The 27,237-nt window shown below is 41.6% G+C and overlaps 1 protein-coding gene across 1 annotated transcript; it reads right to left on the minus strand.

Annotated features, from left to right (window-relative positions):
• Positions 1-8,983: 8,983 nt before the first annotated feature.
• On the minus strand, positions 8,984-11,549 carry LOC131834708 (protein PBMUCL2-like). Its single transcript, XM_059179351.1, is given in 4 exon segments — positions 8,984-9,879; positions 9,991-10,068; positions 11,350-11,422; positions 11,424-11,549. Coding segments are annotated over 4 exon segments (1,173 nt in total).
• Between the last annotated feature and the right edge of the window lie 15,688 nt (positions 11,550-27,237).

Raw genomic sequence — 27,237 nt, forward strand, 5'->3', positions numbered from 1 at the left:
TCAGCTCCTAGTTTCGTTGATTTGTTCTATTGTTTTTTTTTTTTTTTTCTATTTCATTGATTTCTGCTCTGATCTTCTCCTGCTGGGTTTAGGCTTTCTTTGTTGTTCTTTCTCCAGCTCCTTTAGGTGTAGGGTTATGTTGTGTATTTGAGACCTTTCTTGTTTCTTGAGAAAGGCTTGTACCCTATATATTTTCCTTTCAGGACTGCCTTTGCTGTGTCCCACAGATTTTGAACCATTGTGTTTCCATTATCATTTGTTTCCATGAATTTTTTCAATTCTTCTTTAATTTCTTGGTTGACCCATTCATTCTTTAGTAGGATGTTCTTTAGTTTCCATATATTTGGATTCTTTCCAAATTTCCTCTTGTGATTGAGTTCTAGCTTCAGAGTTTGTGGTCTGAAAATATGCAGGGAATGATCCCAATCTTTTGATTCCAGTTGAGACCTGATTTATGACCCAGGATGTGACCTATTCTGGAGAATATTCCATGTGCACTAGAGAAGAATGTGTATTCTGCTGTTTTGGGATGGAATGTTCTGTGATGAACATCTGTGATGTTCATCTGGTCCAGAGTGTCATTTAAGGCCTTAATTTCCTTGTTGTGTTTTGCTTGGATGATCTGTCCATTTCAGTGAGGGGGGTGTTAAAGTCCCCTACTGTTAGTGTATTATTGTCAATGTGTTTCCTTGATTTTGTTATTAATTGGTTTATGTAGTTGGCTTCTCCCAATTTAGGGGCATAAGTATTTAAAATTGTTAGATCTTCTTTTTGGACAGACCCTTTGAGTATGATATAGTGTCCTTCCTCATCTCTTATTATAGTCTTTGGCTTAAAATCTAATTGATTTCATATAAGGTTTCTTTTGATGTCCATTAGCATGGTAAAATGTTTTCCACTCCCTCACTTTAAATCTGGAGGTGTCCTTGGGTCTAAAATGAGTTTCTTGTAGACAGCATATTGATGGGTTTTGTTCTTTTATCCATTTTGATACCCCATGTCTTTTGATTGGGGCATTTAGCCCATTTACATTCAGGGTAACTATTGACAGATATGAATTTAGTGCCATTGTATTGCCTGTAAGGTGACTGTTACTGTATATTGTCTCTGTTCCTTTCTGGTCTACTAACTTTAAGGCTCTCTCTTTGCTTAGAGGACCCTTTTCAATATTTACTATAGAGCTGGTTTGGTGTTTACAAATTCTTTTAGTTTTTGTTTGTCCTGGAAGTTTTTTAATCTCTCCTTCTATTTTCTTTGCCAGCCTAGCTGGATATAGTATTCTTGGCTGCATGTTTTTCTCATTTAGTGCTCTGAATATATCATGCCAGTTCTTTCTGGCCTGCCAGGTCTCTGTGGATAAGTCTGTTGCCAATCTAATATTTTTACCATTGTATGTTACAGACTTCTTGTCCCGGGCTGCTTTCAGGATTTTCTCTTTGTCACTAAGACTTGTAAATTTTACTATTAGATGATGGGCATGGACCTATTCTTATTGCTTTTGAGGGGGGGTCTCTGTGTCTCCTGGATTTTTATGCTTTTTCCCTTTGCCATATGAGGGAAATTCTCTATAATAATTCTCTCCAATATACCTTCTGCTCTCTTCTCTTTCTTCTTCTTCTGGAATCCCAATTATTCTAATGTTGTTTCATCTTATGGTATCACTTATCACTCCGATTCTCCCCTCATGGTCCAGTAGTTGTTTGTCTCTCTTTTGCTCAGCTTCTCTATTCTCTGTCATTTGGTCTTCTATATCACTAATTCTCTCTTCTGCCTTATTTGTCCTAACAGTAAGAGCCTCCATTTTTTATTGCACCTCATTGATAGCTTTTTTTTTATTTCAACTTGGTTCTTTTGTTTCTTCAGAAAGGGCCTTTATTTCTCCTGACAGGTTTCTCTAATATCTTCCATGCCTTTTTCAAGTCCGGTTAGCACCTTGAGAATCGTCATTCTGAACTCTAGATCTGACATATTACCAATGTCCATATTGATTAGGTCCCTGGTCTTCGGTACTGCCTCTTGTACTGTGTGTGTGTGTGTGTGTGTGTGGGTGTGTGGTGAGTTTTTCTGCCTAATTATTTTCTCCAGATAAGAATATATGAAGGAGCAAATAAAATACTAAAAGGGTGGTAATGACCCCAGTAAAATATGCTTTATCCAAATCAGAAGAGACCCAAATCATGGGGGGGAAGAAATGGGGTAAAAATAAGTTCAGAAAAAAAAATTTAAATAAAAAAAAAGAAAAAATATAAAAAAGAAGAAATATATATATTAGACTGGTGAATAAAACAGGGTCACCCACTTAATTTGGGGAGTATTTTGGTCTCTTAGAAGAAACTACCTCCCAAAATTTTAAAGAATGAAAAACATATATAAGTCTAAACATGATGAAGGGATGGAATATGACTATAAAGATGAAAAAAAAATTTTAATTTCTAAAAAGGGAGTTGATAAAATAAGTTGGTTGGAAGAATAATGAAAAAGAAAGTGGAGAGAATTTGCTCAGACTGGAGACTAGAGCAAAGCCCTGTGCTAGATTTAGGGTATATTTTGATCTATTAGAAGAAGTTGTATCCCACATTTTTGTAGGAGAAAAAACCCATGTGTATACAAAAAATAAAGTTAGATACAACGAAGGATAAAATATGACTATAATAATGAAGGTTCAAAAAATATTTTTTGAAAGTTATTTTTAAGATAAACTAGTTAAAAAACGTTAAAAGAGGAAAGGGTAAAAGTTAAAAAAAATTAGCGAAGAAAAAATAAGTTAAAAAAATTAATTAACTTTGCAAGACTAAAGAATCATGGGGAGAAAGCCATGAATTCCATGCTTTGCTTTCTCCTCCTCTGGAATTCTGCTCTTTTCCTTAGTAAGTGAACTTGGTCATGGCTGGGTTTCTTGCTGATCTTCTTGGGGAGGGGCCTGTTGTAGTGATTCTCAAGTGTCTTTGCCTAAGGCGTAATTGCCCTGCCCTCCAGGGGTCAGGCTAAGTAATCTGCTAAGGTTCACTTTCGGGAGCTTTTGTTCCCTGAATGTTTTCCGTAGAGTTCTGGAGGACAGGAATGAAAATGGCGGCTCCCAATCTCCAGCCCAGAGGAGCCAAGAGCTCGGGACCCCACTCCTCAGTGTGCCCTCAGAGAAAAGCGCTAAATCACTCCTGTCTCCCTGGCCTCCGGCTGCGCTCTGAGCAAGCATCTCTGTCTCTGGCACACAGCACCGCCTGGAGTCTCCAAACCCTGCAGATCCCTGAGCTCTTCCAGGGGTGTCTCCCTGGATGTTGTGGGGTCCTTGCTCACAGAGCAGGTGCCTGTGCTACAGATCATGTTAAGGTAACCCTGAGTTGCGAGCTCACTCCTCAACTCTGTCTCTGTAGCCAGCTTCCCTGCTCTATTACCTGCGTGCTCTGCGACACTCAGACACCCCTGACCCTTCTGTGACCCTGCGGGACCTGAGAACACGCTGTTCCTGCATGGGCTTCACCCCATTTTAGCCTCTAGAGTGATGTCCTTCTGTGGAGCAGACTGTTAAAAGTTCTGATTTTGTGCTCTGTTGCTCCACTGCTTGCTGGGAGCTGGCCCCTCCTGCTGTGGTCTATCTTCCCATCGCTTTGGATCACTTCTCTGCCGGTCCTACCTTTCAGAAAGTGGTCAATTTCCTATTTCTAGAATTGCTGCTCTTCTTCTCTTCAATCTCCTGTTGGATTTGTAGGTGTTTGGAATGGTTTGATAAGCTAAATAGCTAATCTCCTGCTACCCGATGTCGTCTCAGCCTGCTACTTCTCTGTCATCTTGACTCCTCCCTCCAAACTTTTTTTTATTATGTTATGTTAGTCACCATACAGAACATCATTAGCTTCTAATGTAGTGTTAACTTTTTGAAGAAAAAGAAAACTTTTTGAAGAAAAAAAAATACTGTTTTCTAGAGTGGCTATACCTGTTTGCGTTCCCAGCAATTTGTTGATTTTCTTTCCTTTGAGGCAAAGGTTATGTTGTTCACATCTGTTAGTCTGCCATCTTTGTTCTCAGAAGAATTCCCAGCACATACTAGACGCTTATTAAAGGAATTTTAATTTGTTTCCAAACAAGGTGAAAACTGAAGAAATAACACCAAAAGAAAGTATACTTTTATTTATTTATTCCAAAATAAGTAATCAAATCTAGGATGATACTGAATTCAATATGCACCACATGTCCCACTAAGAAAGATAAAGTGCCACCTACGAAAATAAACTATGACATGCCATCGGTGGCAAGACACTTTTCCATTTTAAACTCCATTTAAAATTATATGCAATGGGGGGAAATGTGCATCTTAGGATTAATGAAGCACAGTGATTACTAAATGCTTAATCTTTCCATGTATTGCTCTCAAGACCCTTATTCTCAAAGAACTAAGATTCTAGTGAAAGGAGATAGAAAGGGGATAAATAAATTAAAACACAAGTAAAGATAAGTTCAGCTTGTGATCAGTTCCATAAAAGAAATAAATATAGAGAGACTACAGAGAGGACTTGTAGGTAAATCACAGGAATGGTCCTGACTAGATTTAAAAAACAATTATATGTGTTCACTAAGTTCTGTAGGGGGGATGTTGAGTCACTATTGCTGGATAACTTCACAAGTATTCTTGTTTGCAAAGACAGGTGATGGGACCAGAATGTGCATTCACACACACTTTTATGAGGAGTGGCTTGCCAAACCAGGCATAAATCCTGTTCAGGCACAATTCTGTAAGGTGTGTGCTTGCCTGGTCTTCTTAATCTGGGCAGCATAGTAACAGCATGTGCCAGTTGGGGTCAACTGGATTTGGTACCACTCCTAAACAATACCTAAAGAATTCTTCTCAACACTGGACTTTATAAAGAAAACAGGAGGATTAGCTGAGTGGGGCTGGACTCACATGAAGGGACAAGCTGTATATCTAAAGAGATGGCATGCATAGATACATACAACAAATCATAAGTGTCATAATGAGTATAATATGCTTTAGCACTTAGCCTAGAAAAGACCTACCATGGTGTTTCCTGAAATGGGGGCCATTGTAGTCCACATGTTCTTTATGATCTTTTAAAAGCATGTCATACCAGTTAGGATCCCATTTGGCTGGAATTACAGAATGCCATCTAACTAAGCTGCAGCACATTACTTGTCTCATATATGAAGGGTCTGGAACAGCAACGAGGCCACAACAGCACCACTTGGACCCAAATGATTTCTTTACTCCACTCTCAGCATGATAGCCTTCACCTTCTCACTTGTCTCCTCTTGGTCTCAGTATGCTTGCTGCATCTCTAGGTCTCATACTTATACTTCAGGTGGAAAGAAGAGTGAAGGCTAAAGGGATAAAGTGTTCTCTCCTGGTCACACTCTGCCATTTCATTTTAGGGGGAACATGGCCCCAGAGGCTTCTGCCTGCATTTCATTGGCCAGAATCCTATCTCATCTCCACACTTGGCTGCAATGGACACTGGGAAATGGGAACATTGCCACCCAACACAAACTTGGGTTCCCCAAGTATGAAACAAAGAATGGAATTTGGATAGCAAATAGGTATTTCTGCCACATATGTTTTCTTTAGGAGGTAATTTAAAAAATCCTCATAATGTAAGCATTTTCTGGATCCTATTATAACTGATATAAAACCAACATAAAATTAATAAGCATGATCAGACTTTATAATTGTCACTGACTAACAAGAATAGAATGAGGACTGTCCTTTTTTTTTTTTTTTAAGATTTTATTTATTTGACAGAGAGACACAGCGAGAGAGGAAACACAAGCAGGGGGAGTGGGAGAGGGAAAAGCGGGCTTCCTGCTGAGCAGGGAGCCTGATGTGGGGTTGGATCCCAGGAATCATGATCTGAGCCAAAGGCAGCCGCTTAAGAACTGAGCCACCCAGGCCCCCCAGAACCAGGACTGTCTTAACATTTTCAGAAATGACTGAATAAGTAACACATAATTATTTATTAAATAAGTTTTTTCATGTTAAAGATTGGAAGAGGCTCTGAGAAGGTAGGGAACTTGCTCCAACAGTACTGAGCTAGCTGATGATTAATCTCTGAGTCTTTTAGCTTCTTGGTGCCCTAGTACACTGATAGACCAATCATATTGATGGTCAAAATCATCATGGAGCACGGTGTGATACAAAAATAATGAATACTGTTATGCTGAAAAAATAAAAAATTTAAAAAAAATCATCAGTGTACCTGTCTGTGTTGAGCATTATCTAGTAAGCAATTTGTGTCTTACTCAAATTGTAGTGACAACACTTGAATAATAGCCATTATGTGAATTTTGGAAACAGACTTAAGCTAGAGTATAGTAATTTACTCTATGTTTCTGATTCTAGACCATAACACTATAATTCCATTATGAAAACGTGGCAGTGATGCTAGCAATAGTGGCTGGGTGGGCAACAAACAATCAACCATCTTCAAATATCTTTACTCTCTGCTTTTTGTCCTAAACTCCTCAGGGAGCTGTTATATTTGATACTAGGGCCTTGTCTGTGGTCTTAGTCATCTTAAGCATCATTTCTAGGCTTTTTCATGAAAGAAATTCTTCCCTGAGTGACTCATATAGGCATAGATATTCTACCAAGTCAAAGGTCGGATCAGACTTTGCCCTTCATTTCATACTATGGCAGAAATGAAACTCAGTTATTTGCTACAGTGGCCTGTCCCTACTGTAGGTGCTCACTGGATATTTGTTGAATGACCAATTAGCTACATCTTATAAACATAATCCTTTGGCCTGGGTGTGGAGAGGACTTGGGAGTAGTACTCTTGAGAGACCAGAAAGCTATATTCTTCAAGTACACAGATTCAGATTGGGCAGATAGAAATGGTTAGAGTGTTTGTCCCATGTTGGGCACTCCACCATTTTGTTAAATGAATGAATTTAGATATGAGACCTACACAGAAAGACACAAACATTTATTTCTTTGATCAGAATTAATGAATATCTCTTATACCTCAGTTGTGTCTATCTCCCTCAAATAGTTTTCATGACTAAACCTGGTAGATAGGTTAAGGCAATTTTCCTGAGGAAGCAACTATGGCCAGATAGAATTAGGGGATGCTCAGAGCAGACAGGCAACCTTTTGGGTGTCCCTGATGTGCTTATTCCTAGAGCCAGCTAAATTTCTCATCTAAAGCCCTTTCTCAGGACTCAGGAATGGGGGAGAAGAGTGGAGTTCTGAGGACGCCTATCATGCTTCATGGTTTTGCAGAGACTAATGGCAGTCTACTTTGCTCTAGAACCCATTATAGTTACTGCCGGAATCCGCTTCATGGTGCACTCCAGTCCATGGCATGGGGAAAATAGATAACGCTGGTGGGTGAATTTAATGGCTGCAGGAAACAATTTTTCTAGGAGAAAAAGTGGTTTAGTTTTAAGAGAGTTCCTCTCTTGTGGTGAGTTATCAAGCTCCTATTCCCAGCTCTATGACTCCTTCCTAGGTTGCCATTTTCTTTAGAGCTTGACACTTACCTGTAGAGATAGACAATTTCCCAAAAATCTGAAGTCACGTAGGGAAAATAAAACTACTTTGATAAATGGAATTAGAGGGGAAGATGAAAATATAGATAATTCTTACCTTTTAAACATTTTTTGGTTAAATGTTTATAACAATTAGCAAGTTTGAGAATATAAATTTTCCTCTTACTCCCTGTACTCTGAGCCTTTTGAACCATCTCTTGTTTTTAGTCTTTATAAGAAGTTAAGAAGGTGCCATCGCTAGTGACTGCTCTGTATCAGCTCTTAGAGGCCTGGTTTGGAGGGCAGAAACTATCCACCAACCTGGACCAAGAGTGTCTGAATTTTCATAGTGATCCACGTAATTAGAAATCCACTTGTTCCTGTAACAGTGAAGTCAAGAGGGTCCTCCCTCTACCAGTAAATACTCAGTGTGACTCACATGTGTATCAAGTATTTATAGAGGCTATTATTCTCGTTTTCCTCTTGTCAGACATTCATCAGAATGTTCTAGTTTCATAGTGTGACATCAGAATGTTCTAGTTTCATAGTGTGATTCTGGTGGAATTAAACATGAACACCCCAACTGAATAATGCATTCTTTTCGGCTTAAATCACACTTACAAATTGATCCTAAGCTATGGGTTTGCCTCTTAGGGCAGAGGTCAGTGCACAGTAGCATCAATGACCAAAAGACTTAATGAGGCTTTAATGACCCACGTGAGCTGGCTCCTCATGTAAGCTGCCACTTGTTAAGATTTCAATGGGAACTTAACTCTTAGGATGGCCAAAAGCACCAGCCCTTCCCTGTCCAGCAGAAGTCAGACCCTGAAGCCTTAAGTCTTAAACCAAAAGTCAATAGGAGCAAGCAACAAGGCTGGCATACAGTCTTTATCTTCTCTTGTAGAAATAATGGGGCTGCTCAGAGGACAAAACATACCTAGAGCCCCGCTGTGAGAGCTCTCACCAATTGTCTCTCCAATATAGAGTAGCCATGCTCATAAAAATCTACTTAAACCTGGTTTTAAAAAATCTGCAGAATTTCAGTGTGGGTGGTAATCAAAACAAAATAACATCGTTTTTGAGATGAGTGGGCCATTCAAAATGTTTCTATTTCATCCTCTCCTCTTACCACCAATTTCTTGTATTTTTATGAAAATTTCCAGATTTTTATATATATTTATACATAATGGTTTATGCCTTTTTCTAGCTCTCACCATGCCTTACTGTATTTGTGCTTTTATTTTCCTCTTTCTGTCTGCTTTATCTTCCTCCATACTCTCTTCCCCTTCCCTCTTTCTTTATGTCCCCCTCTGTCTCTAACACCTTACTCTCTTCCTTAGTTCTGTCTTCATTTTTTATGCTTCTTGCTCCTCTCCCTTCTCCCCATCTATCTTCCTCTGTCTTTCCAAAGCTTTATGTAGGTTTCCTCACCTCTGACAATTTATCATGCCTCAACTCCTCATGCCCACATCCTCCTCCTCAGATACCCTTTTTCCTAAAATGACCTTCACATTCCTGGGCCAATACTCACCACAAAGAAGCCAAGTCCAACGAAGAGTGAAACTGCCACTGTGGTGGCTGCCAGGGAGATGAGGATGATTCCGATAGGTGTCAGCCGCCAAGTGGGTTTCACTGAGGTTACTGAATCTGTTCCCTCAGGGCGAGTGTCTGGAAGTTTACTGGTGTAGTGTTTGGTGGTCCCCGGGTCTGCAGTAAAAGAGTCCTCAGTGGTCCCCTCCTCTGCAGTGGTATGGTCATTGGTGGCCCCCAGGTCTGCAGTGGTATGGTCCCTGGTGGTCCCCAAATCTGCAGTGGTATGGTCTTCTGTGGTCTCGGGGTCCACAGTGGTATAGTCCTGGGTGATCCCCAGGTCTGCAGTGGTATGGGCCTCAGTGGTTCCCACGTCTGCAGTGGTATGGTCCTCCCTGGTCCCCGGGTTGGCCATGGTATAGTCCTCTGTGTTTCCTGCGTCTGCAATAATGTAGCCCTTGGTGGTCCCCACGTTGGCAGTGGTGTAGTCCTCGGTGGTCCCTATGTCTGCAGTGGTATAGTCCTCGGTGTTCCCCGGGTCTGCAGTGGTGTAGTCTTCGTTGGTCCCCAGATCTGCAGTGGTGTAGTCCTCTGCAGTGGTGTAGTCGTCGGTTGTCCCCACATTGGCAGTGGTGTAGTCCTCGGTGGTCCCCATGCCTGCAGTAGTGTAGTCCTCGGTAGTTCCCAGATCTGCTGTGGTATAGTCCTCGGTGGTTTCCAGGTCTGCAGTGCTGTAGTCCTCAGTGGTCCCTACGTCTACAGTGGTATAGTCCTCGGTGGTCCCTGGGTCTGCAGTGGTGTAGTCCTCAGTGGTCCCCACATCAGCAGTGGTGTAGTCCTCTGCAGTGGTGTAGTCCTCGGTGGTCCCCACGTCTGCAGTAGTGTAGTCCTCAGTGGTTCCCACATCTGCAGAGGCGTAGTCCTCAGAGGTCATAAGGGGTTCACTAGTGTAGTCCTCAGTGGAGCTTAGGCTCAGGTTATCACTAGTATATTTTTCTCTTGTTTGTGAGTCATCAGGGCTGCTCAGTGCGTTCTTAGTGGAAACATTTTGGCTTGTTCCTACTCAAAAATAATCTCTTTTAATGTGGATCTTTGATAGCCTATCATCATCTGCTCTGCTTAATAGTTTCAGTAGTTATCCTTCCCTTTTATATGGCCGGTCTCCCCATAAAATATGGTTGGACTTATTTAAGTTAAGGGTCATCTGGTATTTTGGGTTTAATTCTGATAAAACATATTCCACAAGGAATCCCCTGGCTCTACAATATGCAGTATCCAGAGCTAAGCCATAACCTTAGAATGTCTGTTCTCCAGCCTTTGGTTTTGCTTTCTGCAGTTCTGGTCTCTTTCTGTGGAACACTAAGCCTAATTCTTTCTCCGGGTCATTCCCCCCTCCCACTCCCATCCTCAGAGTTAGTAGTTCAGCAGATTGGATGTTCTTACTCCATGTTTGTATGTGTTGCCCCTCATCCAGTTATGTCTCGGATAAACAAATGAGGCAGGAGATGTGATTCATATTAGAGATTAAATTCAGGTCATGGCTTGGTATAGGTTTAGAATGAGACAGTTCCTGGTTCTGTTCTGAAGCTGAAGTGGCGGGATTGGAAGCAGGTGAGATTCAAGTTGATTTGGGGGTAGTATGACTCATGAGGGATTGTGTGAGCTGATTGAGATTGACAGGGGCGTAAGTGGAAGGAAGACATGAAGCCTCTGCACCTCCCACTGCCCCCACCTGCTGGGCATCAGGCTTGGGAGTATTTATTCATATGAATAAATGCAGCTTACATGGCATAAATTTTGGAATTTTGGATCCTCTGTCCAAAAGAATTCCTTCCTATCTGCTGCTGATTCCCAAAATTCTCTAATAAAGCTCACATCTTTTATTTTTAAGAATTAGAGTTCTTAAATTAAGAATTAAATAGGATTTAAGGGGATTAAATTTAATAGGATTAAATATTTAGTAGAATTAAAATAGGAAAATTTAAATAAAGTATAAATGATCAAAAGCAGATCATTTCCTTAAAAGATGGTATGAGATGGAGCACCTGGATGCCTCAGTCATTAAGCATCTGCCTTCAGCTTGGGTCATGATCCCAGGACCCTGGGATCGAGCTCCACATCAGGCTCTCTGCTCAGTGGAAAGCCTACTTCTCCCTCTTCCACTTCCCCTACTTGTGTTCCCTCTCTTGCTGTCACTCTTTCTGTCAAATAAGTAAATAACATCTTAAAAAAAAAAAAAAGAGTGTGAAAAAGAGAATGAACAGGACCCTGGGAACCCTGCTTCCCTGTGACAGAAGGTTGGGGGCAGATAGCAGGGTCCAGAACTTCTCAAAGTTTATTCACTTATTCCATAGCTTTGCTTAAGACTGGCCCTGCCTGAGTCCTAGGATGATTTTTCTCCATAGATCCCAACCCCCATTTCTGAAGGCTCTGAGGAGCTTTCCATATTCTCCAAAGTTAATTCACTTACCCAATTCTGAACGCCCAAGTAGAAGCAGGAGTAGCAGGAGAAGGGATGTGACAGAGCAGTTTCTTCTTTTCATCTCAAGAGAATTCACATGGGACGGAAGCCAGGGTGCTTTTTCCTCCCCCCTTCCCTCTACTATATCTCTTTTCTTCTTAAGCCTGCAGTGGCTGTGGAATTTATATATACTGCTGCCTAGGGAATCTAGGACTCCCTGTCTTCCTTCTTGCAGGGAGGAGCAGGCTGCCCCATTGATCTCTGTCAATCAAGGGAAAAAATCTCTAACAGAGTGGAGTGGCGGCGGGGGGTGGGGGGGGAGATCTTACAGGTGCCAACAGGGCCCAGAGCCCAGATTTGAACAGTAACAGGATATCAAATCTTGTTGGCATGAGTGGCATCACTTTTTGATGCGGAATCCTGGGTGAGAGCTGTTCTCCACACAATGTCTCTGTGCTCAGAGAGGGCTTCCTGTCCACAGGTGGGAGTGGTAAGGTGGGGGGGAGGCAACAAGTGTGTAAGCCAGGTCTGCTTGGGGGCTAGTGCATGGTGACAGGAGAGCTAGATGTCAGAAGGTGTAGAGCACCTTTGTCCTTAACAGAAAGGAGTGGCATTGATGAGGGGACATAAACGCCTAATCTCAATATCCGAAAACTACTCTCTTTTCTCAGTCATCATCCAGATCCTTTTCATTGTCTTATCTGCAGCCCATAAATTTATTTCCTTGTTCCTACTATTTGAGTGCTACCAAGATTTTCTCAATTACTAGATAAAACTAGCTCATCTCCAGAGGTTCTGTCAGGCCTGGAGTGAGAATGCCCATATTCCTTCCTTCTCTCACCTGCATTCAGATTCCCCATGGCACATACTCATCAGGTCGCCATAGGCTCCTGAAATCTATGACGGTTTCTCACTTTCTTTGTTTTTCATGATGACATCTTTGCTTTTGTTTTTTTGATTTTTGTTTTTTTTTTCATTTATTTATTTTCAGCATAACAATATCATTATTTTTTCACCACACCCAGTGGTCCATGCAATCCGTGCCCTCTATAATACCCACCACCTGGTACCCCGACCTCCCACCCTCTTGCCACTTCAAACCCTTCAGATTGTTTTTCAGAGTCCATAGTCTCTCATGATTCACCTCCCCTTCCAATTTACCCCAACACCCTTCTCTCTAACTCCCCATGTCCTCCATGCTTTTTGTTATGCTCCACAAATAAGTGAAACCATATGATAATTGACTCTCTCTGCTTGACTTATTTCACTCAGCATAATCTCTTCCAGTCCCGTCCATGTTGCTACAAAAGTTGGGTATTCGTCCTTTCTGATGGAGGCATAATACTCCATAGTGTATATGGACCACATCTTCCTTATCCATTCATCCGTTGAAGGGCATCTTGGTTCTTTCCACAGTTTGGCGACCATGGCCATTGCTGCTATAAATATTGGGGTACAGATGGCCCTTCTTTTCACTACATCTGTATCTTTGGGGTAAATACCCAGGAGTGCAATGGCAGGGTCATAGGGAAGTTGTATTTTTAATTTCTTGAGGAATCTCCACACTGTTCTCCAAAGAGGCTGCACCAATTTGCATTCCCACCAACAGTGTAAGAGGGTTCCCCTTTCTCCACATCCTCTCCAACACATGTTGTTTCCTGTCTTGCTAATTTTGGCCATTCTAACTGGTGTAAGGTGATATCTCAATGTGGTTTTAATTTGAATCTCCCCGATGGCTAGTGATGATGAACATTTTTTCATGTGTCTGATAGCCATTTGTATGTCTTTATTGGAGAAGTGTCTGTCCATATCTTCTGCCCGTTTTTTGATATGATTGTCTGTTTTGTGTGTGTTGACTTTGAGGAGTTCATTACAGATCCTGGATATCAACCTTTTGTCTGTACTGTCATTTGCAAATATCTTCTCCCATTCCGTGGGTTGCCTCTTTGTTTTCTTGAATGTTTCCTTTTGCTTTTGGTTTTAATAGTTATTTATTTTAAATAGAGAGAGCATGCACATGACTGAGCGAATGGGGGGTGAGGAATAAGGAGAAGCTTAAGCAGACTCCACACTGAATGTGGAGCCTGAACATGGGGCTCAATCTCATGACCCTGACATCATGACTTGAGTCAAAACCAAGAGTGGGACGCTTAACTGACTATGCCACCCAGGCGCCCAATGATAACACTTTTGAAGAGCGCTAGTCACACATTTTATCAAACATCCCACAACTTTGGTTTGTCTGATTTCTGATCACTCATTTGATTTCTTATGATTAAATTGGGGTTATATATTATTGGGAAGTATACCACAGAGATGCTGTGTCCTTCTCTGGGCCCTGTATCAGGAAGGTCATGATATCAATGTGACTTATTTCTGGTGATGTTAACATTGACCACTCTGCTAAGGAGGTGTCTGACAGGATTCTCCACTGTAAATTTACTACTTTTCCCATTGTAATTAGGGGGGAAATGTTTTGATAGTCTATTTTTTTTTTTTACTGGTCTTTATGCTCATCGTGGGGCTCAAACTCATGACCCCAAGGTTGAGTTATATGCTCTACCAACTCAGCCAGCTAGACACCCAACAAAAACTCTATTTTTGCTTAAACTTTCAGCAACTAATTTTGGTATCCATTGGTACATCTCACCTGCGGCAGTTGTTACCCTAGGATTGTAATGGTATCCCTCATTCCTTCCATATTAATTCACTAGAATTCTTCTATAAGGTAAACATATGTCTTCTCCCCAGTTTATTTACTTGAGGTTATTTGTTTATATCATTATGAACTCATAGGTATTTATTGTGTTTTGTGAGTTATGGTCCAGCACAGTCACTGATTATTTTGTTGCTTAAAATGACCATTGGGAATGCTTTGGGATTACCATGGGTTGTAGAGTAGGGAATTTTTTTAAAAGTTGCTTGGCAGAAATAAGTCAGTTGGAGAAAGGTAACTATCATATGATCTCCCTGATATGAGGAAGTGGAGATGCAACGTTGGGGGTTTAGGGGGTAGGAAAAGAATAAATGAAACAAGATGGGATCAGGAGGGAGACAAACCATAAGAGACTCTTAATCTCACAAAACAAACTGATGGTTGCTGAGGGGAGGGAGGTAGGAAGAGGGTGGTGGGGTTATGGACATTGGGGAGTGTATGTGCTATGGTGAGTGCTGTGAAGTGTGTAAACCTGGTGATTCATAGACCTGTACCCCTGGGGCTAATAATACATTATGTGTTTATAAAAAATTATTTTAAAAAAAGCTGCTAGGCAGAAATCTCTTGAAATCCCATTTCTTGATTCCCATTTCTATGTTTTTGTGGTCTTGGATTTGTTTCTTTCCTGGGATATTACAAGAGCCCTTGACTTCCAAACCCTGCTGGATTCCAGCCTCTATTTTCTACTCACATAGGCAGAGTGTTCTTGCTTGGAAAAAATATTTAAACCCACAACACCTTAAAACAAACTGTTGACTTCCTGTTGAAGGCAATCTCACTTCCTTGATGTGGCATCTAAAACCACAAAGTTAACCCTCTGGATTCATTTATTTCCCTGTGCTGTCCTGTCTGGTCCCACAGCTCTTTTGATTATTTGCTGGCAGTGTCACACCTCATCTTGCACGAGATGCTTGCTTGCCTGATGTTTCCCTTTTTCCTCCTTGTAAATGCCTGCCAAGTCCTTATGATCCAAGTCATAGTCATCTTTTGTGTGAGTCAGCTCCTCCTCCCTTGGCCAGCCTTATATGTTTTTTCCTGGGCTGCTTTAATTAGTAGTACTTGGTAATTTGGCCTAAACTTATTTGTCTGCAAGTCCTTCTCCCTTACCAAATTGTGACCTACACATTCATCCTTGTCTCCCCAACTTCTCCAGACCTGGCACCCAGAAGGTGGTCAGTAAATATGGTGAATGAAGAAATGAAGAAATGAATGAGAAATGTGATAATTTTTTTAAATTTATTTATTTGACAGACAGAGATCACAAGTAGGCAGAGAGGCAGGCAGAGAGAGAGGAGGAAGCAGGCTCCCCGCTGAGCAGAGAGCCAGATGTGGGGCTCGATCCCAGGACCCTGGGATCATGACCTGAGCCGAAGGCAGAGGCTTTAACCCACTGAGCCACCCAGGCGCCCCTGTGATAATTTTTTTAAGACAAAGGACTGGGAGATATTAAAACTGAAGTGGAGATCACTGACTAGTTACTACCTTCAAGTATAAAACTATTATATAATAGGGACACCTGGGTGGCTCAGTTGGTTAAGCAGCTGCCTTCGGCTCAGGTCATGATCCCAGAGTCCACGTCGGGCTCCTTGCTCGGCAGGGAGCCTGCTTCTCCCTCTGCCTGCCTCTCTGTCTGCCTGTGCTCTCACTCTCTCTCCCTCTGTCTCTGACAAATAAATAAAAATCTTTAAAAAAACCCTATTATATAATAAAGCTTTTTAGTACAGTTTATTAAAGATTATATAGTATAATTTATTTTTTAAATTGTATAGTATTAAATTATTATGTGGTTAAAAAACCCTAACTATCATATAGTTTTGTTTAGAAAAAATTTACAGACTGTGAAATGTACAGATTTTAAGTATTTAGTTAGATAAGCTTTGATAGATATATTAACCTGTGCAACCAAAAGACCAGCCAAGAAATAAAACATTTCTATCACTGAATTTTCCTTTTCTAAAAATGCTTATACACATGGGAAATCAGCTATCCAATCTCTGTCACTATAGATTAGTTTATTTTTGAATTTTATACGTATGGAATTGTGCAGTATGTATTATTTTGCATTTGGCTTTGATACAGCCTTTCAAAACTATTTTTAAAGATTTATTTGTTTAGGGGCACCTGGGTGGCTCAGTGGGTTAAAGCCTCTGCCTTCGGCTCAGGTCATGATCGTGGATCAAGCCCTGCATAGAGCTCTCTGCTGGGCGGGGAGCCTGCTTCCACCTCTCTCTCTATCTCTGCCCACCTCTCTGCCTACTTGTGATTTCTGCCTGTCAAATAAATAAATAAAAACTTAAAAAAGGAAGATTCATTTGTTTAGGGAAGAGATAGAGTACATGAGCAAGAAAGGCAGAGGGAGAGGGACATAGACACTCAAGTAGGCTGAACACAGAGACCGACGTGGGGCGTGATCTCACAGCCCTGAGATTATGACCTGAGCTGAAAGCAAGAGTCAGATGCTTAGCCCACTATACCATGAAAGTTACCCTTTAACAATGTTATAAAATGTACATAAACTGCTTTGGTCCTCACAAGAAGGATCTGGCAAAGATTCAGACTTTAAGAACTGTAGAAGCTAAAGAGACTTAGCAGGGTTAAGTTAAGGGTAATGATTCATTTTGTAGCCAGAAAGGGTTATTGGAATGTGTGTGAGGAGCAAGTTGCACCAGAAACCTTTTAAGGCTGTGGCCTTCAGCAAGAGCCTGGTGCTGATACATGGGTGTTGTGTCCCTCCTCTGAGGTCTGGTTTTGCACAGGCTACTGAGTTCCCAGTTCCTGGCAGGCAAGGCTGGGCCTGCCCTTGCAGAAACTGGGAGCATGGTTTCCTTACCTGGTACCCCTCTGGAGGCTGGAGGCCTACAGGAGAGAAAGGTGGCAGCTCATACCTGTCTTTTCAGTGGATCCAAGCCCAGGGCAGACATGAATGGCCAGTGAATGTGGCCATGCCTTTGGTTAGCCCCATTAACTGTTAAGTCCTTCTCTACCTTACAGCACCCTCACCCCTTCATGCTCTAAGCTCCATCCATTTTTTCATTGTGCAACACAAATCTGTGAAGTCCAGTACCTGCCTTCCCCCATCTTCCTGATTCAATTCTTCCATCAGCCCAGAGACCTCAAGGGAATGGGGACAGGACAGGGAAGAAAATAGGACAGATATAAAGTCCCTGGATGTCACTCTAGGGATGAGAGCTGAGAGGATACAGGAAAGAGGGGTCTTTGGAATATAAGGAACCTCTATTCACAGCAATATATAAACACTAACACAGGGTCTGGCTCCCACATGTATTAGACACATTTATTTAAATAAATAATTCAGTCATAGATTCACCTTCCTTTTTTTTTTTAAAAGAGTTTATTTATTTATTTGACAGATGGAGATCACAGGTAGGCAGAGAGGCAGGCAGAAAGAGAGAGGGGGAAGCAGGCTCCCTGCTGAGCAGAGAGCCCGATGTGGGGCTTGATCCCAGGATCCCGGGATCATGACCTGAGCCAAAGGCTTTAACACACTGAACCGCCCAGGTGCCCCAATACACCTTCCTTTTTATGGTCTGGAAAAACCAGGGAAAGGGAGAATAGTAAGAGCTTGGAGGAGCAGCCTGGGGTCTTGTGGGGGGACACTCATGCCTCCAGTCATCCAGGTCATCTCCCTCCCTCCACCTGAGGTGATGCTTCTGCCTTCAGGACTACTCGGGGCTTATGTCTCACAGTTAGCTCCATGATTGCAGGGGGAGAGTAGTCTCCTCTGGACTCAATCACAGACCTGTTGTGGAGTCCATAATAGCTGTGAGGTGTATACCAAGGTTGGAACCATGGAGGTGGTAGAGATCTGTGTTGAAGAGGTTTCTTAGGCCCAGAGAGTTCTCTAGAAAAACAAAAGGATGAATCATTTGAGTTATGCCCTCTTGTCCAGTATTCTCCAGTTCCAAACATCCACCTTCCCTGACAGCACTCCTCCTTCCCATTGCTTTTTTTGTATCCCATTTTCTTGTCATCAATTTCCTCTGAATAATTCATTGCTTTTCTGACCATCTATCTTGCTGGTTCTAAACTGCTATTTCTGGGCCTTGTTTTGTAACTCCTGATTTCTCATTCCTTATTATCCCTACAGTGATCCTGCTGTCTCTACTGTTTCCTTCCTCACTTTCCTGCTCTCTTTTTCTAAGAAAAAGAGTTTCCTGTACGTCAGGCACTTACAAGATGGAAGAGGATCTCAGTGAAGAGAATCACAGCCTTTGCAACAGAGACTAAAGTGATTAGAGCAATTTCACATGGCCTGAAGTATCTGTTAGGTTTGTCTTCATTCCATGGAGGGGCAGTGCTTGTGTCTGTGACCCTGGAGGGCATAGCCATTAATTAGTTCCAGTGGATAGTGATGGTCATCCCAGTGGATGGTAGGGTTGTTCTAGAGTGGGTGGTTGTGACAGTCATCCCACTGGATGGTGGAGTTGTGCCAGGGTGGGTGGTTTTGACAACTGTCCCACTGGATGGTGGAGTTGTGCCAGGGTGGGTGGTTGTGACAGACATCCCAGTAGATGGTGGGGTTGTGCTGGGATGGGTGGTTGTGATGTTCATCCCACTGGATGGTGGAGTTGTTCCAGGGTGGTGGTTATGAAGGTCATGCCAGTGAATTGTTCCAGGGTGGGTGGCTGTGACTGTTATCCCACTAGATAGTGAGGTTGTGCCAGGATGGGTGGCTGTGATGGTCATCCCACTGGATGGTGTGGTTTTTCTGGGGTGGATGGTTGTGACAGTCATCCCAGTGAATGGTGGGGTTGTTCTGGAGTGATTATGGTGGTCACCCCACTGGATGATGGGGTTGTTTCAGGATGAGTAGTCATTATAGTCATCCCACTGGATGGTGAAGTGGTGCCAGGGTGGCTGGTTTTGATGGTCCTGCTGAATGGTGGGGTTGTTCTAGGATGGGTGGTTGTGATGGTTGCCCCAGTTGATTAGGAGGTTGTTCCAAGTTGGGTGGTTGTGAGGGTTGTCCCACCAGATGGTGGGGTTTTTCCAGAGAGGGTAGTTGTGACAGTCATCCCACTGGATAGTGGGGTTATACCAGAGTGGGTGATTGTGATGGTTCTGCTGGATGGTGGGGTTTTTCTGGGGTTTGTGGTTGTCATGGTCTCACTGGATAGTGTGGTTGATACGGGGTGGGTAACAGTAGTGTTAACATTGGAAGTTCCAACATATTAAGAAAGGATGACTTGTTAGTTCCTTAAGAAACTTTTATTTTGTTTTTTTGTTGTTGTTTTTTGTTTTTGTTTTTTGTTTTTAATTTGACAGACAGAGATCACAAGTAGGCAGAGAGGCCGGCAGAGAGAGAGAGAGAGGAGGAAGCAGGCTCCCTGCAGAGCAGAGAGCCCAATGTGGGTCTTGATCCCAGGACCCTGGGATCATGACCTGAGCAGAAGGCAGAGGCTTTAACCCACTGAGCCACCCAGGCTTCCCAGAAACTTTTATTTTGTAACTATAACTAATAATAATGATAATTTTAATAGCTATAATTTATTGAATGGTCACTATGCATTGTGTCCAAATGTTGTGCTAGATACCACACATGAATTAGGACTTCACATCCTTATAAAACTTCCATGAAGTAGGAACTGTTATTACTCACATTTGTAGATAAGGGAAATTAAGGTTTAGAGACATTAAGCAATTAGTCTGGGGTTAAAAGAGCTAGCAGATCATGGACCAGGGATCCATTCATTCATTCATTCGTTTTAAGTTAGTTCCATCCCCAACATGGGGCTTGAACTCACAACCCTAAGATCAAAAGTCACATGCTATAACTGACTGAGCCAGCCAGATGTCCCAGAACAGGGATCTAAGGTCGTCTGACACAGATCCAGTCCTTAGCTCATATATTAGTCCACATCCTAGATCTGGGGGAGTCACATGACCTGGGTCATAGGAGGATGGTATTAGTCCTCCTCCAACTATTCATGATACTCTCCAGATAAGGAATATAAAAAAGGAAGTTAATAGGACCGTGAATATATATTGAGCTATCTCAAAATAGAATTGAACATTTTTTCTAGGAGAAAGATAATCAAAGGGAATCATTTTGGGAAGGGACAGTAATGGGAATTTTTACTACTATCAGGTAATTTTTATGCATATGAATGTTTGGGAACCACCCATGAAGGGATTCCAAAAGACCTTGTTACTTAGTCTAGCAAAGAACTAGCCAGTGTAGCTCAAATATATAAGATACCCTAGGATTCAGGAAAGGAGTTAAACCTCCTTGTTAGTGAGTTAGAGTTACTGTGAGGCCATGCCTTTCTCCTCTATCTCATGACTACTTTCTGTGTCCTGATTTTTCATCCCAATAACAACTTGGTCTCCCATATGCCTATATGTGCAATGCCTCATCTATGGCCCTGTTCTTCCACAGGGATTTAGATGTTCTTCTCCTCACCCTATTCATGTATTCTATATTCTTTTTTTTTTTTCCAGTGTTGTCTGGACTACTGAAAGGATTGCAAATTTAGATTTGGGGGAAGGATCCAAAAACCTTATGTTAATGCCTCTAATTAGGGTTAGGGTTAGAGTTAAGAGAGAAACGAAGTGAGAAATTGAGATGAAAACCTGGCTTGTGGAGAGGGACTAGATTTATTTTGTGTTATCCAAGGGCATAAAACAAAAGCCAAAGCTATGGTGGATCAAATTCTAGAAAAAATTATAGCTATGCAAGTATGAGATAGCATTTTCCTGACATGTTCAGTTAGAGGCTTGGTGACTGCTGTCATAGATATTGGAGATGGATCCCTGCCTAGTGTGGATAGACATTAACTTTAAGAGCTCTATCAACTCTAATGCATCACCATTTGAGGTTGATTTATGACAGAGGAAATAGGTCAGGCTTTCGGGCAGAAGAGCTGCTATTGGGAACAGAATGGAGAATAAATTATGGGTTGAATTGGAGAGAATAGAGTCCTTACCTCTTTTTAGAAATTGCAACCTAAGAGTGTGCATCCCAGGAGTTGTCAAAAGTTTCCCCAAACTCTACTCAAACTCCAAGAATATCCTTTTTAAACAAAATTACTTGCCATTTCCTAAAAGTAGAAGAACGTGAAACAGCCAGCATGCAAAGGAAAGTATTTTTCTCTTCATCTTGAGATAATCTGCCTGTGAAGCCAAGAGAGGAGGGTTCCTGTGTTCCAGATAAGACTAAGGCCTATAAGGAAAAGAAAAAAAAATGGAGGGTCTTGAGAGAGAAGAGGTGGAGATCTGAGGCTGGAGTGCTGGGAGTTTGTCTCCAAAGAATGGGTCCTTAATCTGAAGAAAACCACCAAGAAGGAAGACCCGGGGCTGCAGAGTGGAGATGCCAGTAGATGGCTCCTTGGGCTTCCTCCGTAGAATGTCGCTTCTTTATCTTTCAAAGAAATTTTTATAGTATTTATATTTTCTAAATATAGAAATATTTATAGTAAACCTTTATTGTATCTTCTGCACTGGGCAGGGGCAGAATATGTGGCTTGTTGTTTTTCCAGCTGTAGGCAGAATACTTGAACTCAGAGAGGAGAGTACAGAGGTCAGAAGGTACATTAGAATGGAGAATGACATGATCCCATTAGGCAGGGCCTGGGGAGGAGCAGGAAGTAGGACAGCTCAAGAGTATGTAGTTGTCAAAGTGGAGGGGACCCACCCTCTCAGGAAGAGACCAGGCTGAAAACCTATTCTAACTCAAGACCTTGTTTCTTGGATGAGAAGTCCTGAATGCCTGAGTGAGAGTGAGGCTGGAAGGAAGACCTAATGAATAGAACTTAGCAGGAAGAATATAGAAAGTGAGATTTTTTGTGGATGGGAAGTAGGGGCTTGACCTCTGGGAGCTGCTGAGCATACAGTAGGCATGTAAAATACATCTTGAAGGAGGAGGGAAGAGAGACTCAAGGATAGAAGTTGGAATCTCTGGGGCATGGGAAGTAGAGGGTGGAAGAAGTGGGGCTGTGGGCTGTTGGAGAAATGAGACCAGTGGTATACCGGCATCAGGGCATATCCATCTGCAAGGGCCCTAAATTGTTAAAATTTTAGCAGTTTTTGCAACTCAGTCATCATTAAACATAAAATTAGCTTACAATGAACTAAATTATATTTAAAACAATGGTAAAAGTACTTCAAACTCATTATTTCCCAATTATTTTATTTACTATTATCCATGTTCATGAAGTTATGTATATCTGTTGTACATGTCTAGTGGAAAAAGTATATAGTGGTGTGTGCACATCTCTTCTCAACTTCATGCTCTGTGATGTCATGTTGATAGCCTGAAATCAGCCATGGTGGGAACATTTGCACCACAAAAACTGGTTGTTAAATATTCACCAGTACACACACTGGATAGGACTGACAGGGAGTAATGACAACTGGAGAAGAATGTTCCTCCTTTTAAACCCCTTCATAGGGGTATTCCTCACTGATTTTTGAAGAATTTATAAGAAATTTTATACCCTAGGGAACCTTAACTGCTTCTTTTCATCAGTGCTGTGTGCTAGATAAGCTGAATGATCAACAAAAACACTGCCGGTATGCTGGGGAACTTAGGGTTTGCAGTATGATTTTGTTTAGACACTTGGATGAGGCCAACAGAAATAACCCAAAGACAGCTGAATAAGGAAAATAAAACAAAGATAGTAGTGAACTAAGGGGGTTGGCAGTTACTTCATCCACAGTTCATGGCAAACAAATTGGGAATAGACCCTATGGAAATTTTAATTTTATACTATATGTAATTAAAACAAGCTGTCTCCACTTCCTCCAAAAATCTGGCAAGGTTTCCTGGCAGAGGAAACATTTCAGATCATTTAGACACATGGGTAAAAGAATATTCATGGCATATGAAACCTGAGGGAAGTGAGCTGACAAGCAAGAAATGGTTAGGTATTCATCCCACAAATATTTAGTGATTGCCCATTATGTGCTGGACATTGTATTCCATACAAATAAATTTGTGTTCTTGGAGAGCTTATATCCTAAGATATGAAAGAACTGTGAATGACTAAGTCCTAGAAGCTGGAAGAGAATGAGCTATGGTAGAAAATGAGGTGTTGAGTAGGAAGGGGTCAGTAATCTAGATTCTAGGATACCCTGCACTTGGAAGTTGATCTGCCTATTGTCTGTATTGGGATGTTCCATGCAGGACATGGATGAGTGGTATGGTCACCATCACCTTGGTACTGTTGCGTCCATGGTCAAAGGAGTGAGACTGATACAAAGCAAAGGTCAAGAAAAGCTTTATTTTGCGCCAAGCATCAAGAATCAAACTGACCTGCCAGGGACATCTTTTGCAAAGAGGTGACCACTCCCTGTTTACAGACTAAATTTTGTAGAGCAAAGGCTATGTGGTTGGGCCTGGCCACACACAGGAGATTGTAACACACAGAGAAAGCTGCACAGTCATGCTAGGTCCCACATGCATGGCCAATTGAATTACAATTCACCCCATAGTAGCTATTTTAACTAGCCTATCACCTTGGTCAGAACTGGTACCCAAAAGGCAGGGCCCACATCCTTGGTAGCTAGGGAGACAGTATGCCCGCTCCACTGATTGGATGTCTCCACCTGACCTGACCCACCCTTGTATTTGGGCTTTGTTACCTGGGACTGGTTTCAGGACTAAGTTCACCTGGAGTGGGGCAGGGTCAATTTAAGTTTTACTGCATAAACAACAAAATGGCTGTTCAACCAGGGTTGGGCCGCTCTGGCTGAATAGACCCTTATAGGTACTGGGATCTCAGCACTCTAAGGGTAAAAGTCCTTATAATATTTCTAAATAAGGAATTTGTTTTTTCCTTCATGAACCAATTGGAGTTAGACAACTTGTCTTACAGTATAATCTTGCTCGCTTATTAGCTCTTTTTCTGAATTGCAGTTTTCTCATTTATACAATGGGGATTATAATCTGGACTTCATAGGGTTGTTGTGAGGACTACATGATGGTATGTTTAAAGGCACTTAGCACTCTGCATGGCACAGGCAGTCACTCAGAAACAAAGGACAAGATCAAAACACAAAATTTAAAAGATAAGCTTTTTGTCTGGATACCACATACAATAATGGATTTTTATGCCTTAAAGTGTCTAGTCATTCTCTTCTTAATCATGTAACATCTGAAGAGGGCACACAAGAAGAAAATAAGACTCTTTTCAAAGAGAAAGTCACATTCTGGAGGGTACTAGAATGACCTGAGAAGAAGGGAGAATAAGAAAGCAGCTATGTTGAGTGCAGACACTGTGCCCATTTCTACCCCTATCAAAGGACAGCAACCTCCTTGATCTTGAGATTCTGAGTTATGGGAAGAGTCCAGAGAATACATTTGTTTAAAGTCATTTCTAAGCCTCATAAATTGTGGTTATCTTTCAAAAGTGCATTATGCTTGAGCCTTGTCAGTCAGATATTGAGAGGCTTGGCTCTGTTCTTGAGCTATGCCATTACCTATGGCCATTACCTGGGAACATTCTGGTCCTCCATCTTGAGTCACTTGCCACTATAGCTCTTTGTATTCTTCTCCAGGATCCCCTCCTTTCATTAGAATGTCTCCCACTTTTCAATAGCTCTGGCAATGTCTTCTTCAGTGACTTCCTCTGAAGCCTGCCCTATGGTTGTCACTAACATGACTTCTATCGTGGTACCATGTCTGTGGCTTCTACCCTGACCTCCTCTGTGGATACATCATGACTCATTCCATGATCTCCTTCATGACTGTGGCTCCACTCATGGCTTGCCTTTTAGCTTCCTCATGGTCCAAACCAAGGGCCCCTCCATAGCTCATTCTATTGTTGAAACTGCAGGACAATGTACCTAGGCCTAGGTCATGGATGTAATATATGCTCATGTTTCTCAGGAGCAGAAGAGTATCCTGCTAAAAGGAAAAAAAATGTAAATACTTTAAGAAATTAATCTTTCTCTCCCATTACATAGCCTACCTGGTTGACTAAAGTCACAGACTTTTACTTTTTAGGAAAAGCATTTAAAAAATCTCTTCTCAACTTCTTTACTTTCTCTGTGTCTCTTCATATCACTGTTGTGTTATTTATTTCTTTCTCTGAGAAGATAAAAAAACAAGCAAAAATAAAATAAAATAATGATGTTACTGAATCTATGAATTCTCATTTATTATGCTGTACGAATATGGTAAAATTCACAAAGCAAAAACAATCACTCTCCCAATATTCAGAGAATGGACCCCATCAAAGTGCAAGAATCAGTCGTTGAATTCCTAAAGAAATATGTGTTTGAGAGACGAAGAATAACTGATCTGGAAAGGCCACAATTTTGAAATTCATCATATAGCCTTGTAGTTAAGAGCATGGATTCCTGAATTTTAAAAGTCCTGGGTTGAGTTTTAAGTCTGCTGTGTGCCCTTCAGTAAGTTACTTACCTGTCTATGCTTTCTTGTATATGAAATGTGAATAGTGTCCTTGTGTATGAAATATAGATAATAGTAGCACAATTTTAAAAAGATTTTATTTATTTATTTTACAGAGAGATAGAAAGCACAAGAAGGCAGAATGGTAGGCAGGAGAGAGAGAAACAGGATACCCGCTGAGCAAGGAGCCCGATGTGGGGCTTGATACCAAGACCCTGGGATCATGACCCAAGCTGAAGGCCACCACTTAAACAACTGAGCTACCCAGGCACCCCAACATATTTTTTTCTACAGGGTTGTTGAGGGATAAAATGAAATAGCTCATGTAAAATACTCACACAGTCCCTGGAACGAAGGAAGTGCTTTATAAACATTACCTGCTGTTATTATTGCTATTATGTCTTGGTCTTAAGTAAGAGAGTGCCAGTGCATTTAGGAGATTAGTAGATGCGAGTCCATATGTAATGCTGTCCAGATGGAAGAGTTTAAAAGTAATGAAACCATTTATGGTCCAAGCTGTTTTCATCATTTATACCCTGCCATCTTCCATATGTTGTATAAGGTTATCTCTCTATAACAAAATATATAAAATAAAAATTCAGAACAAGAGGTAAATGCCCTGGAATGAGACAGAAAGTCCTAGTGAATATCTGAATGCAGAATGCAGTCTGGGGCTGAATGCAGCTCTCTCAACCCTAAGGAGGAGTCCTGGAGAGCCTGGGAGCCATGGATGAGCTCTGCAAACTCAACACTTCATCAGGGAGACTGTTTTGTCTCGCATCTTCTCTGGTTTATTCCAGTTATTCTGCCTTGATGTGGCCACAGGCTCCTGTATGCTAACCTAGTTCAGCTCTGCTAAGAAGATACAAGCCCTGTTTTTGTGCCTTCTGGGGTAAAAACATTAAAGGGCAAAAACTGTGCCCTTGGAAAATACAACTGAATTAAAGGGAACCCAAAGGGAAGAATAAGAATTAAGAATACTTAATTCTCCTCTCCTTTGCATCTAAAAAGGTTCCCTTTGGTGCTAAGTTTTGGAAGTCTTAGAGTTTTGTTCCCCCTATTCCCTCTCTATTCTCCTAAACTAGAACCCCTCTCTCCCCTCTCTGTTTTTATCTCCTTTCTCCATCTCTTTTTTTATTGTTGTTTTCTGCTTTATTCTTCCTACATTGTCTCTATAAGATGCAATGCATTCTGTCTCTGAGTGTCCTTTTTTTTTCTTTCTGACAATCCTAACCATTTATTATTTCTAACTATGAACATTTTAAATTATACTATTTCCATGCATTCCAAACATACCCCCAACCTGTGATCTATTGTCACCAAACTGCCTCATTAACCAGTGGCAAATAATCTTCAGGGCAAAATCTAAATTCTACTAACAGAATGACAGCAGCTGCAGCTGAAGCCAGAGAAATGAGGGTGTGACCCAAGCTATGAATATCTTGGTTTTGCCACAGTCCCTGGAGTGTGGCTCAAACTGTGTGTAAACTACAAAGGACATGGTCTGCTTCTTGGGCGCTTTCGGTGAATCCAGCAGTTTCAAGGGTAGATCCTATTCCACAGCTGCAATGACAGAGGTAGGGGCAGGTACCTAAAGCAGGAATGGTTGTACCTATCTCAGGGGAGGGTGTGCCCAGAGCAGAGTGTAATGTTCCAGCCACAGTGATGAGGGAGCAGGAG

This window comes from Mustela lutreola, chromosome 6 (genome assembly GCF_030435805.1).
Source record: "Mustela lutreola isolate mMusLut2 chromosome 6, mMusLut2.pri, whole genome shotgun sequence".
In the NCBI taxonomy this organism is placed as follows: Eukaryota; Metazoa; Chordata; class Mammalia; order Carnivora; family Mustelidae; genus Mustela; species Mustela lutreola.